Source organism: Pogoniulus pusillus, chromosome 14, assembly GCF_015220805.1.
Source record: "Pogoniulus pusillus isolate bPogPus1 chromosome 14, bPogPus1.pri, whole genome shotgun sequence".
In the NCBI taxonomy this organism is placed as follows: Eukaryota; Metazoa; Chordata; class Aves; order Piciformes; family Lybiidae; genus Pogoniulus; species Pogoniulus pusillus.
Genome location: NC_087277.1, coordinates 26,467,126 through 26,482,102, shown reverse-complemented (window position 1 = coordinate 26,482,102; position 14,977 = coordinate 26,467,126). Strand labels below are relative to the sequence as shown.

Below are 14,977 nucleotides of genomic sequence, written 5' to 3'. Positions count from 1 at the left end.
TCTGGGAATTTAAATTAGAACTGAGACATAATTGCAAGACAGTTTTACTTTCATCTTGGCCTTCACAGAGTAAACCTCCAAGCATAAATTCATTGGAAACTTACCATGGACACCTCCACCCTGAAAAATTCCCAACGAGTCCTATCTTTGGCTTCTCATGCATTAACCTGCTAATAATTAATAAAAGAACTTTTATCACAAGGGCAGCTTAGTTTCTTTAGTCACCTTTGGTGTGGAACCTTATCAGTAACTGTTTGACCATTCTGACATCTAAAGTACTTCTTTTGCCATGTGCTTACTGGAGCTCATATATTACTTGGGAAGTCAGTGTGGCAGGATTTTCCTTTGCAGCAGTCACACTAACTCCTCTGCAACAGAATCTGACTGGATGAAGCACTTAGTGCCACAGTCTAGTTGATTGGCTAGGGATGGGTGCTAGGTTGGACTGGATGATCTTGGAGGTCTCTTCCAACCTGGTTGATTCTATGATCATTTAATGATCATAGTTTTTATTACGGTCTTAAGTGCAAGTGGAGTCTGCAGTTCTCAAGATTCCTCCCTTGTGATGGATGAAATTACAGTGATAATTTGACAGTCCTAATGCGTTGTCACACAATGTCCCCATCACACCTTTGTCAGAAAGGTGTCCCACCAGTTCCTTGTCCTCTCCATGGTAACCTTCACATTCCTTATTTTTAGCCTTCTAAACAACCTGCCTCTATTTGACCTACCATGTTTCATGGCTTTCCTACTCACCTTCTTTGCTCAAGTTCTCCATTTTTTCAAGTGCTAAACTCCTACCCTGTGACAGTGCCCTTAATTTTGCTGTTGAAGCATGAAGGGTTTTCTTGAATCACACTTTCATAGAATCAACCAGGTTGGAAGAGACCTCCAAGCTCAGCCAGTCCAACCTAGCACTCAGCCCTAGCCAGTCAACCAGACCATGGCACTAAGTGCCTCATCCAGGCTTTGCTTCAACACCTCCAGGGACGGCAACTCCACCACCTCCCTGGGCAGCCCATTCCAATGCCAATCACTCTCTCTGGCAACAACTTCCTCCTAACATCCAGCCTAGACCTCTCCTGGCACAACTTGAGACTGTGTCCCCTTGTTCTATTGCTGGTTGCCTGGGAGAAGAGGCCACCCCCCACCTGGCTACAATGTCCTTTCAGGTAGTTGTAGACAGTAATAAGATCACCCCTGAGCCTCCTCTTCTCCAGGCTAAACAACCCCAGCTCCCTCAGCCTCATATATCGTGATAATGTGTTACCTGGGCCTAAAATGTAATTTCTCAAACAACATTCAGGATAGTTGTAGGTATTTTGCTTTTCAGATTCATCTTTTTTTTTTCTTTTAAACTTGTTCTCTACTTTTTACTTAAAAAAAAAAGAAAAAGCTTACATAAAATTGGACTTGAAAACAGCTTACAACAAAATTCTAAGAGCTAGCTGCATTATAATGACAGATGAAATTGTCTCAGGGGATGTTCCAAGAGCAATTATTCCAAAAGTAGCCAAGGAAAAGGTGTAGGGGTTAGTTGCTTCTGTCTTTTTAAGGAGAGCAGCTATGTCACAGAAGAGAAATTTCAGGTGAGTGAAAGATGACAAAACTGGGCCATTGATGAGTTTTCCATTTCATATTAACATAACTGACTTCAATAGCTAAGGGCACTTCCATAGCCTGTACACACATGGAGAGCTCTTCTGATCTTCAAGAAGATGCTGCTAGGAGAATAGATTGTCTGCAATGCATGTGAGGAACTATGGGGCATTTGGGAATCTGAGGCAGGTGGGGTAGCTCCAGTTCAGCCTGCGCATCGTGACTCCTTAACTGAGGCTGGTGGGATGAGTGCATGAGACTGATGCAAGAATCAACAGCATACTACACACACTTTGGAAGGAATTGCTTTGTTCCCCTTTTTCCTTAAGATTAAATTCTGAAAGAAACCTGTGAAAGAAACAGATTTCCACACCAAGGACTGCACAGGAACCCACATTTAGGGAGCTGTGGGACTCAGCAAATCATTCTCTGGCCAGCCAAAGGTTAAAGTATGAGACTTAGCAGGTTAATCTTACATAATTTTCCATCCACTGATCTTATATAAGCAACAATGTTCTGTTTCCAAGTCCTTTGTTCTGAGAAGGTTTTGAGCCAATAGCCCTTTACCTGTCGCAACGTGACGTCCCATTCCAAATACGGCATAGATAATGGCAGGGAAGAACGATCCATATAAACCAAAAACAGGGTGGACTGAAGACAGGATTGCAAAGGCCAGCCCTAAGAGAAGATAAATGGAATTACTGCATTACATTAAGATAAAATAGTTATACATTCATTTATTTTTAAGAGAAAACATCTACAGTTTTATTCGGAAAAGGTAAAACCCAAACTTTGTTCACCATAAGCCAACTACTGCATGAGGACCCGAAAGAACTGTGAAAGGTTTTTTCCATCTACTGTTTGGTCTCAGAGTCCTCACACTTTCTTCCTAAGTCTTGGTTACCAGCAGAAACAAATGGGTCACAGCTACAATCTGTGGCACAACTACCATGTTTTCAGGTCATCTCCCTCAGTGGTTCCAAACTTCTTTTTAATAGCTCATCCTCACAAACATGGGTTGGAAATTGCCAAGGCTCCAGGCAGTCAGATAGTTATAAGCAGTTTGAAACTTCTAATTTTGGTTTGGATGGAGCCCCTCCAGACTGCTTTCTTCTTTATTTCTTATTTAACTAAAGAGTTCATTGTCTGGGAGGTTTAATCCTTTATATTTTAACATATTGGTTTTGTTACGTAAAGCTCTCAGCTCAGAAATGGAAAGTATTTGATTTCCATGTTGGATGGAGAATGAACTGAGTTAGTTAGGACTTAACCTTACAGACCTATTAGTTACCTTCATCTCTTAGCTAAAGTGATCTTTTCAATAGAAAGTCTCATACTATACCAAGAAATCATCTTTTAACATTTAATTCATGCAAAGTAGCAGCTTTAGCCACTGTTCAGGTTTCAACACCTAAGAAAGCAAGCAAATCAGCTGCAAGAGAGACTCCCCAGACTGTGGTTCAGACCAGCAACCTCTCCTGGCATTTCACAGATTTTACTCCTAAAAACTTAAAGTAGCAGAAATGAACTCAAAAAGTTGCTCCATAAATCTTGGTGAATACCTTGCCATGCAGTAGGGAAGACAGGACTGGCTTGGGTAACACAGAAGGTGCCTTTCTGAAGGCCACCTTCAACATGACCAGTCTAAGCTAGTCCAGGAATGTGTGCACATCCATGCATGGTCTGTGCCAGAGGTCATTCAGATTCATGAAATGGAGCTGCCTTCTGTTTACAGCTGAACTCCCTAAACAAAACTCAGTATGTAGGATAAATTGTTCTAAGAAAACTTTCCAGACTGCCCCAGAAACACTTTTTTTCATCTGAAACACTGGTATATAGGGGTTTAATAATGTGGAGAGTGCCAAAGAGCACCTTAGCTTAAAAGCTTTCAGTGGCAGTTCTTAACACTTGGATTCAAGACCTCTCTTCTTGAATCTGTATTTGAGTCTGTAACTAAAAGCACAGGATCAGGAGAGGCAAGAAAGTCTCAAAAGTTAAGAAGTGTCAAGGTGCCTGTAAAGCAGACAAGGCCAAGCAGCTCACTTGCTCCTGGAAAACCATCACAGTGAAGACTTTACAGAGATGGATCTTAGATGGATTATCTCCATCCATGCTGCACTCAGAGAAGCAGCACTATCATAGAATCAACCAGGTTGGAAGAGACCTCCAAGATCATCCACTCCAACCTAGCACCCAGCCCTATCCAGTCAACTAGACCATGGCACTAAGTGCCTCATCCAGGCTTTTCTTGAACACCTCCAGGGATGGTGACTCCACCATATCAGTTACAACTCTAAGAGATCATGAAATGTGCCTGGTTTAAAACTTCAGTGCCCTATTTTAAATCAAAACATACTTCATTCATCTTCTCCTTTTTTAACTAGCTTATCTACTGATCATAATTTCTGCTTTTTTCTCCTAGCATATTATTATCATGAACCAGAAAGTTCTGTGAAATTTTATTTCTACATTCATGTTCACACTCCCAATAAATGCAAAAGAAGATTCTGACCAAAAGCAACACAGAAGGGTGTGCCTGAAGAGAATAAAAACAGCACATGAGAAAACTGCATGACCCTATCGAGGCAAAAGTGAGAAGAAAAAACCCACAGAGAAAAACGTTTTTAAGGCTTGCTCAGTACTGCAAAGCTCTTCCATTTTAACTACTTCATAAAGAAAACAAACAAAAAGCTTTATAATTTGCTAGTAAGATACCTATCACACAGGTATTTCAGTTCTGCCCCCCAAAAAAGCATTATGAAAGGCTAATTTATTATACTCTGAAAAGTAAAGAAGCCAGCAAAATGAATATAACTTCAGCCACACTGTAATTAAAACAATACAACTGAAATGAATCATAGAATATAATCATAGAATCAACCAGGTTGGAAGAGACCTCCAAGATCAGCCAGTCCAAAATATTCCCCAGCCCTATCCAGTCAACTAGACCATGGCACTAAGTGCCTCAACCAGTCTCCTCTTGAACACCTCCAGGGACAAAGCCTCCACCACCTCCCTGGGCAGCTCCTTCCAACACAAATCACTCTCTCTGGCAACAACTTCCTCCTAAAATCCAGCCTAGACCTCCCCCAGCATAGCTTGAGACTGTGTCACCTTGTTCTGTTGCTGGTTGCCTGGGAAAAGAGACCAACCCCACCTGGCTACAGCCTCCCTTCAGGTAGTTGTAGACATGCAAAAGGAGCAAATGGTGCCTTGGCCACGAGAGCAGACTGGTGGCTCACAACCATCTTTCTATCCATCACAACCCCCAGACCCTTCTCCTCTGTATTGCTCTCTAAAAGGTCAGTCCCCAGTCTACACTTGGATCCATCAGTTATAACAACAGAAACACAACCCTCCCTCTTTGCTTGGAAAGCTTAACACTTTTGAAAGATACATTTTGAGATATCAAGTCCATTTTGCAGACAGCAGATATTGTTCATACAACCTCTAAGCTTGTGCTTCACATTTTAAGCCTTGAAGTTTTCCTTGTAAAACCTACACAGTTCACTTTTAATTGGTTTTCACCCTAAGTTAACCTACTGCTGAGTTCGAGAGGAGGTTAGCTTAGAAGTTGTACAAAACCAAACTGAAGGGTACAGTAATAAACCAAAGCCTATGCTAAAACATTTCCAGAAGGCTATCAGCTCTTCTACTGCTCAGTATTTCCCATCACTCCAGGATTCAGGACAGCACACCTTGTTCTTTCCTCTCAACATTTACAAGACAAACATGGGTTCTGCTACCACAAAATGTTCTGTCACCATCTAACTGTAAAAGCCAATTCTTGCTTCTCTTCATGTCTTTAACTCATGTTTCCTAAGACCTTCTGAATCTAAACCATTGGACAATTATGGTCAGACTGTGTCCGATCCAGCATAAACTGTACATGCTGTGGGTAGAGCACCAGAAGATAACCCAGCCCTAGGTCACGCACACAGAAATTGTGTCAACATTTCAGTTCAGCTCTCTGAGCAGGGCTGAGAGAACAGAGGCAGAATGGGCCAAGAGAAATCTAGTAAGAGTCCTGGAAAACTCTGGGAAATGGTTTACCTTGACCAACAAACCCCCAACATCCTACAAGAATCTGCAGCGGGACATTGGCCGCCTGCACAGATGGGCAGAGTCCAAGGGGATGGGGTTCAATAGTTCCAAGTGCAGGGTGCTGCACTTTGGCCACAACAACCCCATGCAGAGATACAGGCTGGGGTCAGAGTGGTTAGAGAGCAGCCAGACAGAGAGGGATCTGGGGGTGCTGATTGATACCTGCCTGAACATGAGCCAGCAATGTGCCCAGGTGGCCAAGAGAGCCAGTGGCATCCGGGCCTGCATCAGGAATGGTGTGGCCAGCAGGAGCAGGGAGGTCATTCTGCTCCTGTACTCTGCACTGCTTAGACCACACCTTGAATGCTGTGTCCAGTTTAGGAGGGACATTTCAATGCTTGAGCGTTTCCAGAGAAGGGCGACGAGGCTGGGGAGAGGCCTTGAGCACAGCCCTACGAGGAGAGGCTGAGGGAGCTGGGATTGGTTAGCCTGGAGAAGAGGAGGCTCAGGGGAGACCTTATTGCTGTCTACAACTACCTGAGGGGAGGTTGTGGCCAGGAGGAGGTTGCTCTCTTCTCTCAGGTGGCCAGCACCAGAACAAGAGGAAACAGCCTCAGGCTATGCCAGGGGAGATTTAGGCTGGAGGTGAGGAGAAAGTTCTTCCCTGAGAGAGTCATTGGACACTGGAATGGGCTGCCCGGGGAGGTGGTGGAGTCGCCGTCCCTGGAGCTGTTCAAGGCAGGATTGGACGTGGCACTTGGTGCCATGGTCTAGCCTTGAGCTCTATGGTAAAGGGTTGGACCTGATGATCTGTGAGGTTTCTTCCAACCCTGATAATACTTCGATACTGTGTCAATTTTGCTTTATCCGCTGACTTGCTGCTGAGAAATACCACTTCTCAGAGGAAAATAATCTCAACATAAATCCAGCCCTTATATTTTCCCTTTCATACATAGAGCTTTCACAGGCCTTTTGTATTGAGTTTCGAGGAGTATCTCTTTTTTTTTTCCCCCATGGTGAGGTCATGGTAGTTAGAACAGAGCTAAAACAACCAGCCTTCAACTCCAGTCTTGGCTCTGTTTGTCACCATCACTAAAGGATGCCTATTGTGTGCAAGACCAGAGAGCCATTATAAAACAGAACTAGTAAATTAAAGCTTCCTCATATGTAATGTTCTCACGGTTCACATATTTTTACAGATAGAACCAGTAGCTAATTACACCTCATTTCATTCATTGTCAGATTAAGTTTTGCTTTGATGCATTACATATGTTCAAGATCTAGTCAAAAGGTAGAAAACTTCTTCTTTCAATTCCAAACAGTAATAACACTCAAAATAAATAGATCATAAAATAAAGATCCCACATAATCTTCACTGATAATACAGAGAAGCCTCCATGGCAGTGCCAATAAGGTTTTCAAATAAGAACATAAATTCCATGGAAAGAAATGCAAACAACAAATGAGCAGTGGGTTCAGATAACAGTATATTAATAGGTGGTTCTTTGTTTTAACTTCCTCTTCATCACAAGATAACACTTTGGGCACAGTTTCATTGAAAATCCTCTTTTCTGACTAGCACCAGATGCATGACAACCCTCTTGTGAAAAACAAGAGATGCTGCACCAGCGGTGGCAAATGCCAAGTGCAGTTAACTACAAAACAACAAACAGGGTCAAAATAACTACACTGCATTCAAGTTAAAGCATCACAAACATGACCAAATAGTTTGCCGTGTCTAATCCTCCTCTTCCATCCCTTAAAATCATCCTGACATCTTGAGAAGCAGTGAGGAGAGAGAAGGGGGAAACAGTCAGCAGGAAAGAGCAGTTTTAATGGATTTGGTTTCAAACAGCATACAATTCTTTTTAGTGTGTTTAGTAGCAATTTAGAAAACCAAAACAAATAGAATCATAGAATCAACCAGGTTGGAAGAGACCTCCAAGATCAGCCAGTCCAACCTAGCACCCAGCCCTAGCCAATTAGCCAGACTATGGCACTAAGTGACTCATCCAGGCTTTTCTTGAACACCTCCAGGGATGGTGCCTCCACCACCTCCCTGGGCAGACCATTCCAATGTCAATCACTCTCTCTGCCAACAACTTCCTCCTAACATCCACCCTAGACCTCTCCTAGCACAACTTGAGACTGTGTCCCCTTGTTCTGTTGCTGGTTGCCTGGCAGAAGCGACCAACTATTCTATTTCATTAAAATTGTGCTACACAGACCTATAGTTCTGGCAGATTCTTATTCAGCACTAGCTGAATGAGAATTTATTAGCACAAAATGATTCTCTGGAAGCAGCATAAGTTACTTCCACAATCTGAAAAGCTCACTATTGGTTCTCTCAGTGTTTGCAATGCTTGCAAGATCTCTGTTTCTCAGAAGCACAGAATTAAGTTATGTATCCATCTGTAAGAGACCACAAAGATCATCCAGTCCAACCCTCAACCCAGCACTGAAGGGTCAACATTAGACAATATCCCTAAGCACCAGGTCCACAGGCTGCCTGAACACCTCCAGGGAAGGCAACTGCAGGAATGCTTGGGCAGACCATTCCAGTGAAAAAGTATTTCACAGTATTCAGCCTGAACCTTCCCTGGTGCAGCTTGTAACCACTTCCTACAGTCCTGTCACTTATCATCAAAGAGAAGAGGCTGGCCACCTCCTGAGCCTGACCTCCCTTTAGGCAGTTGCACTTCTTAATGGCACTATTTGCTGAAGCATGAGGTCATGGGGTTTGATGGCCATGGTGGGGTTGGGTTGCTGGTTGGACTGGATGATCTCAGAGGGCTTTTCCAACCCAAACCATTCTGTGACTCTGTGATTCTATTCCATCACTAAAAATAGCTTCTAGCTCTCACTACAGCTGGAGCTGTAGTGAAGCTGAGCTCTGTGTTGATGTTACCTACACATGTGGGTTGTATCTTCTATTTGACTCATCTAAAGACAAAGTATCCAGAGCTTAAAATAACTCCTTAGGTCTTCTGTCATTTAAACCCTGAGACAAATGAAGAATGCAAACCCAGGATGGAAACACTGATCCCAAGAACCATACATCTGTCAGCACACACACAACGTTGCATTAGCAACAGTTCTCTCTTTATTGAAGGATGCTTCAGTGCAGCTCTTTCCCAGACAACTGTCTCCATCAGTCTGGCGAGAAATAAACATCTCAGGTGTGCAAGTCACAGTACCTGACTTCATGGAATCTCACAACAGCTGAAATGCAGCTCTGCCAATGTACCATCTGACACCTCCATTAAAGCTATCTTTGAGAAATCACAGCTCTATTGTGCCATTGCCCAGATCTCCAGATACCAGCACTTGTATCTCGGTGTCCAAAAGAAAGGATGTGCAAGTATTATTGCAGCAGAAAGAAGCAGACTGTGTAAGACATTTATGAGTTGTTCATTGGAGGTAGCTCAACCCTTTCATCTATTAAAAAAAACAACACCAAAATACCAAAACCACCACACAAAACCCCCACAAACAGATACATCCCCTCTTTTTAAAATGGAACTCCTAGGAAAAAAAAATCTAACTCTTGACAGAGAACTAGAGATTACATGTTTAGACCTCTTTAAGATGAATTTGGCATGATATCCAAACACCACAGAGATTTTGCAGACTAGCAGGCATAGAATTCTATGAAGTGTCATACACTGACCAGCCATAATACCCAAAGAATCTTCAAAATAAAATTAAAGAGACATGTTGGAAATGAATTCTAGGGAAATGCCTCTGCATCTCAGTAAGAATAAATGGAGAATGAAACCAATCAAAAGTTTCTGGCAAGCAGGTAACTATGAAGTAGTCTTCTGAGAATGATCAACCTTGTGGAAAACAAAGACCAACAATGACTAAAGAAGGCCTTAATGAAGATGAACTGGAGTTTTGGAACTCCATGAAAAGAGGATCTGTTTTGACAAACTGGTGGCAAAGAATCTCATCACTAAGAGTCTTCCTGATCTCTCAGACCTGGACGATTGCAGGTGATGATGTTGTTTCTTCCTTCAGGGAACTCACATCTCCTGGGTTGGTCAGTCTCTGTCCATGGTGCTCAGGCAATCCCCAAGTGCAAGGATCAGACATTTGTGCAGCTTCTCTGCTAAAGCAAGTGTACCTGGGCATTAAGGCTCCAGAGGACTCAGGTCATTCAGCAGTTGAATTCCCTTGGAAGAGCTTTTATTAGAGCTGGAAGTGAAATGATGCATGCACAGCAACACCAGCGCTTTCCTCCTCTGCTGGGAAGCTTATAAATACAAACCATTGCCCCACATCCACTTCCTAACACATTACATTTCATGATCAGCTTACATCATTATTCCCTGTGTGGGAGAAGTATAAACAGAATTCAGCTGGACACCCTCTTCTATAAATCACTTGTGAAGTACATGGATTCTCCAGCGTGTTCTCTAAGATATTCTTCTGGCTCTGTTTCCAAATGTGCTTCTCCAATTTCATCTACACAGGCTATTTGTATGCCAGGTGTATATTTACCTAACAGATCCATTCCTGAATAAAACTATTAGCTCCAGTTAGTCTGCTCAAAGTACATTTATGGTCAGAGCTTGAAAAGAAAGAAAAAAATAAAGAAAATAAAAAAACCAGCAACCACCACCCTTAAGAAGACATAGCTGGGGTTCCACCATGGAAAGCTGAAAGAAAAGATTAAAACTAACAAGTAAAAATGTTAAAATACAGCATTTTGGCATCATGCCTTCCAAAACACTAGGCACCAGTTCTGGAATGCATGAAGGCAATATAGTTCATTTTTTAATGGCAAGGTCTCCAGTCAGTGTTAAGGAATTAGTTGTTCAGCAATAAATCCAGCTGGAAGATTAACTTTAATTAAAACATACAAAACACACCAATCCTCAGTGAGGTATTAATGGACTTGGAGGGTGAAGAAGTTGGCAGGAACTTCATCAGATGCCATCTATATGTTTAACTTTTAAAGGAAGTATGTCTCAAGGGCCCTCCAGCCCCAGAAAAAACAGCCCACCAAGACCTGCTTGAGCCAAAGCACTTCTTGTTCGTGGTAGGTCACAGGAAAGGCAGAAAGATGGAAATTCTGTGGTAAAGGGTTGGACTGGATGATCTGTGAGGTCTCTTCCAACCCTGATGATGATGATACTGTGTGAGATATATGTAGAACCAACCAGGTTGGAAGAGACCTCCAAGATCATCCGGTCCAACCTAGCACCCAGCCCTAGCCAGTCAACTAGACCATGGCACTGAGTGTCTCTGAGTGCTTCATGCAGTCTTTTCTTGAGGACCTCCAGGGATGGTGCCTCCACCACCTCCCTGGGCAGCCCATTCCAATGGGAAATCACTCTGTGAAGAACTTCCTCCTAACATCCAGCCTAGACCTACCCCAGCACAACTTGAGACTATGTATGAAGTACAACCATGTGTTAACTGACTTCAAAAAGATAGATCTTTCAGCAAACTCCCAACACTGCTGTAGTGGCAAATCTGATAGATTTTGGAAGTCGACAACAACTTTTCAGCCCATGTAGTATAGCACATGGACAGATGTTTATTTCAAACCAAATCGCATCATGTTTATGAAGGCAGGCAAACACCAGGAACTTAGCCAGATTAAGATCAAATCCAGAGGCAATAACTGAAAAACCCCAAAACTCAACAACATATATTTGCCTTGATTTATTAATAGATACAACTCAATTCAAAGCTACCCAGGAAGAAAACATCTGTTCAGAAGGCAGCTGCTTCACTGGATAGAGTGCTGAGAGCAACACAGTTTAGGAGGGACATTGAGATGCTTGAGCGTGTCCAGAGAAGGGTGACGAGGCTGGGGAGAGGCCTTGAGCACAGCCCTACGAGGAGAGGCTGAGGGAGCTGGGATTGGTTAGCCTGGAGAAGAGGAGGCTCAGGGGAGACCTTATTGCTGTCTACAACTACCTGAGGGGTGGTTGTGGCCAGGAGGAGGTTGCTCTCTTCTCTCAGGTGGCCAGCACCAGAACGAGAGGACACAGCCTCAGGCTGTGCCAGGGGAAATTTAGGCTGGAGGTGAGGAGAAAGTTCTTCCCTGAGAGAGTCATTGGACACTGGAGTGGGCTGCCCGGGGAGGTGGTGGAGTCGCCGTCCCTGGAGCTGTTCAAGGCACTTGGTACCATGGTCTAGCCTTGAGCTCTGTGGTAAAGGGTTGGACTTGATGATCTATGAGGTCTCTTCCAACCTTGGTGATACTGTGTGATACCTTTTAAAGACTCAGTTCTCCCACACTGTACAGCAAAGTAAGGACAACTGAATGCTCAGGTAGCACACCTACCTTCTACACCATTCCTACACTGTCACCACAGGACATCGATTCTAGTCTATGTCATAGTGAAGACATTTAAATCTAAACTGATATATGAGCTCAAGGGTCTTGAGTAAGTTACATGAAGGTATCTCAGAGGAACTTGAAAGTTCATGTTGTGTTTAGAAACTAATCATTTTGACTTTGCACTGATCCAGTGGATGATTGAACGAGGTGTTCCTGGCCAGCCGCCACTCCAGCCCGCTGTATCAGCCCAATCGTGTCCATGGAACCTTCTCAGATGGCATGCCCCAATTCGAATTGAACTATCAGCTCCACATGAAATCAGCCACTTGGCTTTCACTATATACATTTTGGGAGCACAGATACTGAGACCTCCAACTAGTGAGCATTGGAACTCTCTTGATTCAAGTTGCTAAGGAATTTCATTAACTTTACCAGCAGCAGTTTATGCTGCAAGACTCTGATTAGAACATTTCTAAACCCTCTTCCAAGTTGCTTAATTTGGCTGTATCTAGACATTCTGTAAAATAGTTTTACCAGCTGCATCAAAAAATTTGTGTGGGTTTGTTGTATATAAGTTTGGGGGAAAGTTTTCTCTGTATATATTAATAAATTATTCAATAACCTTTAAATGGGCCTCATAGCTCACCCCAAATTCAGACTCAAAGCCCTCTATAACAAGTGTCCCTACTGACTGCAGAGGAGTTGATCTAGATGACCTTTGGAGGTTCCTTCCAACACAAACCAGTCTATGATGCTATTTTCTTGCATAACTCTGTCAAAACTTTAACAAGTAGTCCTGTAATTGGAAGGCAAAGAAGTGGGGCAAACAGGGTCAAAATAACTACATTGCATTCAAGTTAAAGCATCACAAATGTGACCAAAGAGTTTTCTGTGTCTAATCCTCCTTTTCCATCCCTTAAAATTAACCTGACATCTTGAGAAGCAGTGAGGAGAGGGGGAAAACAGTCAGCAGGAAAGAGCAGTTTTAATGTATTTTGTTTTAAACAGCATACAATTTGGATAAAATTCTTTTTAGTGTGTTTAATAACAATTTAGAAAACCAAAACAAATAGAACCATAGAATCAACCAGGTTGGAAGAGACCTCCAAGATCAGCCAGTCCAACCTAGCACCCAGCCCTAGCCAATCAACCAGACTATGGCACTAGGTGCCTCAGCCAGACTTTTCTTCAACACCTCCAGAGACAGCAACTCCACCACCTCCCTGGGCAGCCCATTCCAATGCCAATCACTCTCTCTGCCAACAACTTCCTTCTAACATCCAGCCTTGACCTGCCCTGGCACAGCTTGAGACTGTGTCCCCTTGTTCTGTTGCTGGTTGCCTGGCAGAAGAGACCAACCCCCACCTGGCCACAGCCTCCCTTCAAGTAGCTGTAGACAGCCATGAGGTCACCCCTGAGCCTCCTCTTCTCCAGGCTGAACCCCAGCTCCCTCAGCCTTTCATCATAGGGCTTGTCTTCCAGGTTTGTATTCCATCTTCACTGGATCTTCTTACATATACCTTCTCATTAGAAGATTCAAAGAGGGAAATCCAGGCTAAATCTACCAGCAGTGCAGAACTGCTGTTTAACTTCATATTTTTGATGATTTTCAACCTAGTGTTACTAGCAACATTTTCATTACAATTCTTCTATCCACACATACTGCTGAAATCAGATATTTTGCAGCATTGGGGTATTAATGTTCTCCTAGCGAAGTCATGCCAATGCAGATGTTCCTAATTACTTTACAAGTACAAACATTTACACAAATCAGTGGCTTCCACTTCCAGCACAATTCAGTTAAAGGAGTGATGAAAAGTTAATATCATGACCGATAGTTATGAAATATTACATATAGTTGACATAAGGGAAGGAGCTAAAGTCCACCTAAGGCAGATAAGAAGTTGTGATATGCCTGAGGCAAATATAAAATAATGCCAAAAGAAGGTCATGCTATCAAAGGCACATTGACAAAGAGACAAAAGCATTTCTATCCCATCAGCAATCACTTTACAAACCTGGATTATTTGGACTTTAGGTTTTTGCAGGTGTGCTAGTTTGAAGACAGCTAGATTGTTTTGGTGAGAAGAACTAGATCACAGGCTGTGAAAGGGAAACAAGGGTGATGTCTGCTTCACTCATAGGCTTGGTGAGATGTATAGGAACAAGAAATAAAAACATAGATACCCACTCTCACTTGGGCTGCTGCTGGGGAACTGGCTGAGCTGCATCTTACTCTCTAACCTCTCTCCATTTTGGACTAACCCACTTTGCTTCGCTAAGCACCTGGCCAAACCTCCATTCTTCCTTGGGACTGGGGTAAAGTTGAGAGGGGTAGGTGGAAGGTGAAGGGGTGGTTGAGAGCCCCTCCTGGGGACTCAGGCTTCTGTATTACCTTTTACCTTGTACATGTCTGTCTATAACTGTATATACTGTAAATATCTGCTTACATATTGTGCTAGCTGTAAATATAAGCTTCATTCATATTTCCAGAGCCAGCTGAGTCTAGTCTGGGTGATTTCTGAAGAGTGGGGGGACAGGGAACACCCAAACCATCACAGCAGGCTTTTGTTTTGGGAAGTTTTTACCTTCCTCCTCACACTTTTGTTTCAATGCTGCCAAACTGAGCATAGCTCCGCCTCTACTTTGTATTGCTGCTTGAAAAGAGACATGACCGACAACATCACATAGCAATAAATCAGCCCAGAAGCACACAAGCCACAGATGCAGGAAGATCCTCTCCATGGGTAACTGCTATGAGAGAGGAACCCTTTGTGCATAGAAAGTTACATCAGGTACTGGTACAATGCCAATGCTTCTTTCAAACCAGCATCTCTGACAATGCAATCCTCATGTGGATGTATTTTGGTTTTCAAATGAAACAGAGGGAAAGTTGGTCACTTAATGAGTGAAACATTGTGCAGAGTTACTGCTCTTTTCTGTGTTAAGCTTTGGAAGAACTGTCAGAGGAATAAGATAAATAGTAAAAATCAGCTCACAGGAACTGGCTACAATAACACCAGGCATCTCTATGCT

At 43.0% G+C, this 14,977-nt stretch overlaps 1 protein-coding gene across 3 annotated transcripts in view; it reads right to left on the bottom strand.

The window, feature by feature from the left end:
* Window positions 1–14,977, bottom strand: part of SLC26A7 (solute carrier family 26 member 7) — an 85,597-nt gene that overhangs the window by 52,935 nt on the left and 17,685 nt on the right. For all 3 annotated transcript variants that reach the window (XM_064154674.1, XM_064154672.1, XM_064154673.1), the window contains exon 4: window positions 2,167–2,277. In XM_064154674.1, coding sequence (XP_064010744.1) covers window positions 2,167–2,277 — 111 coding nt within the window. The remainder of the gene's footprint in view (window positions 1–2,166; window positions 2,278–14,977) is intronic.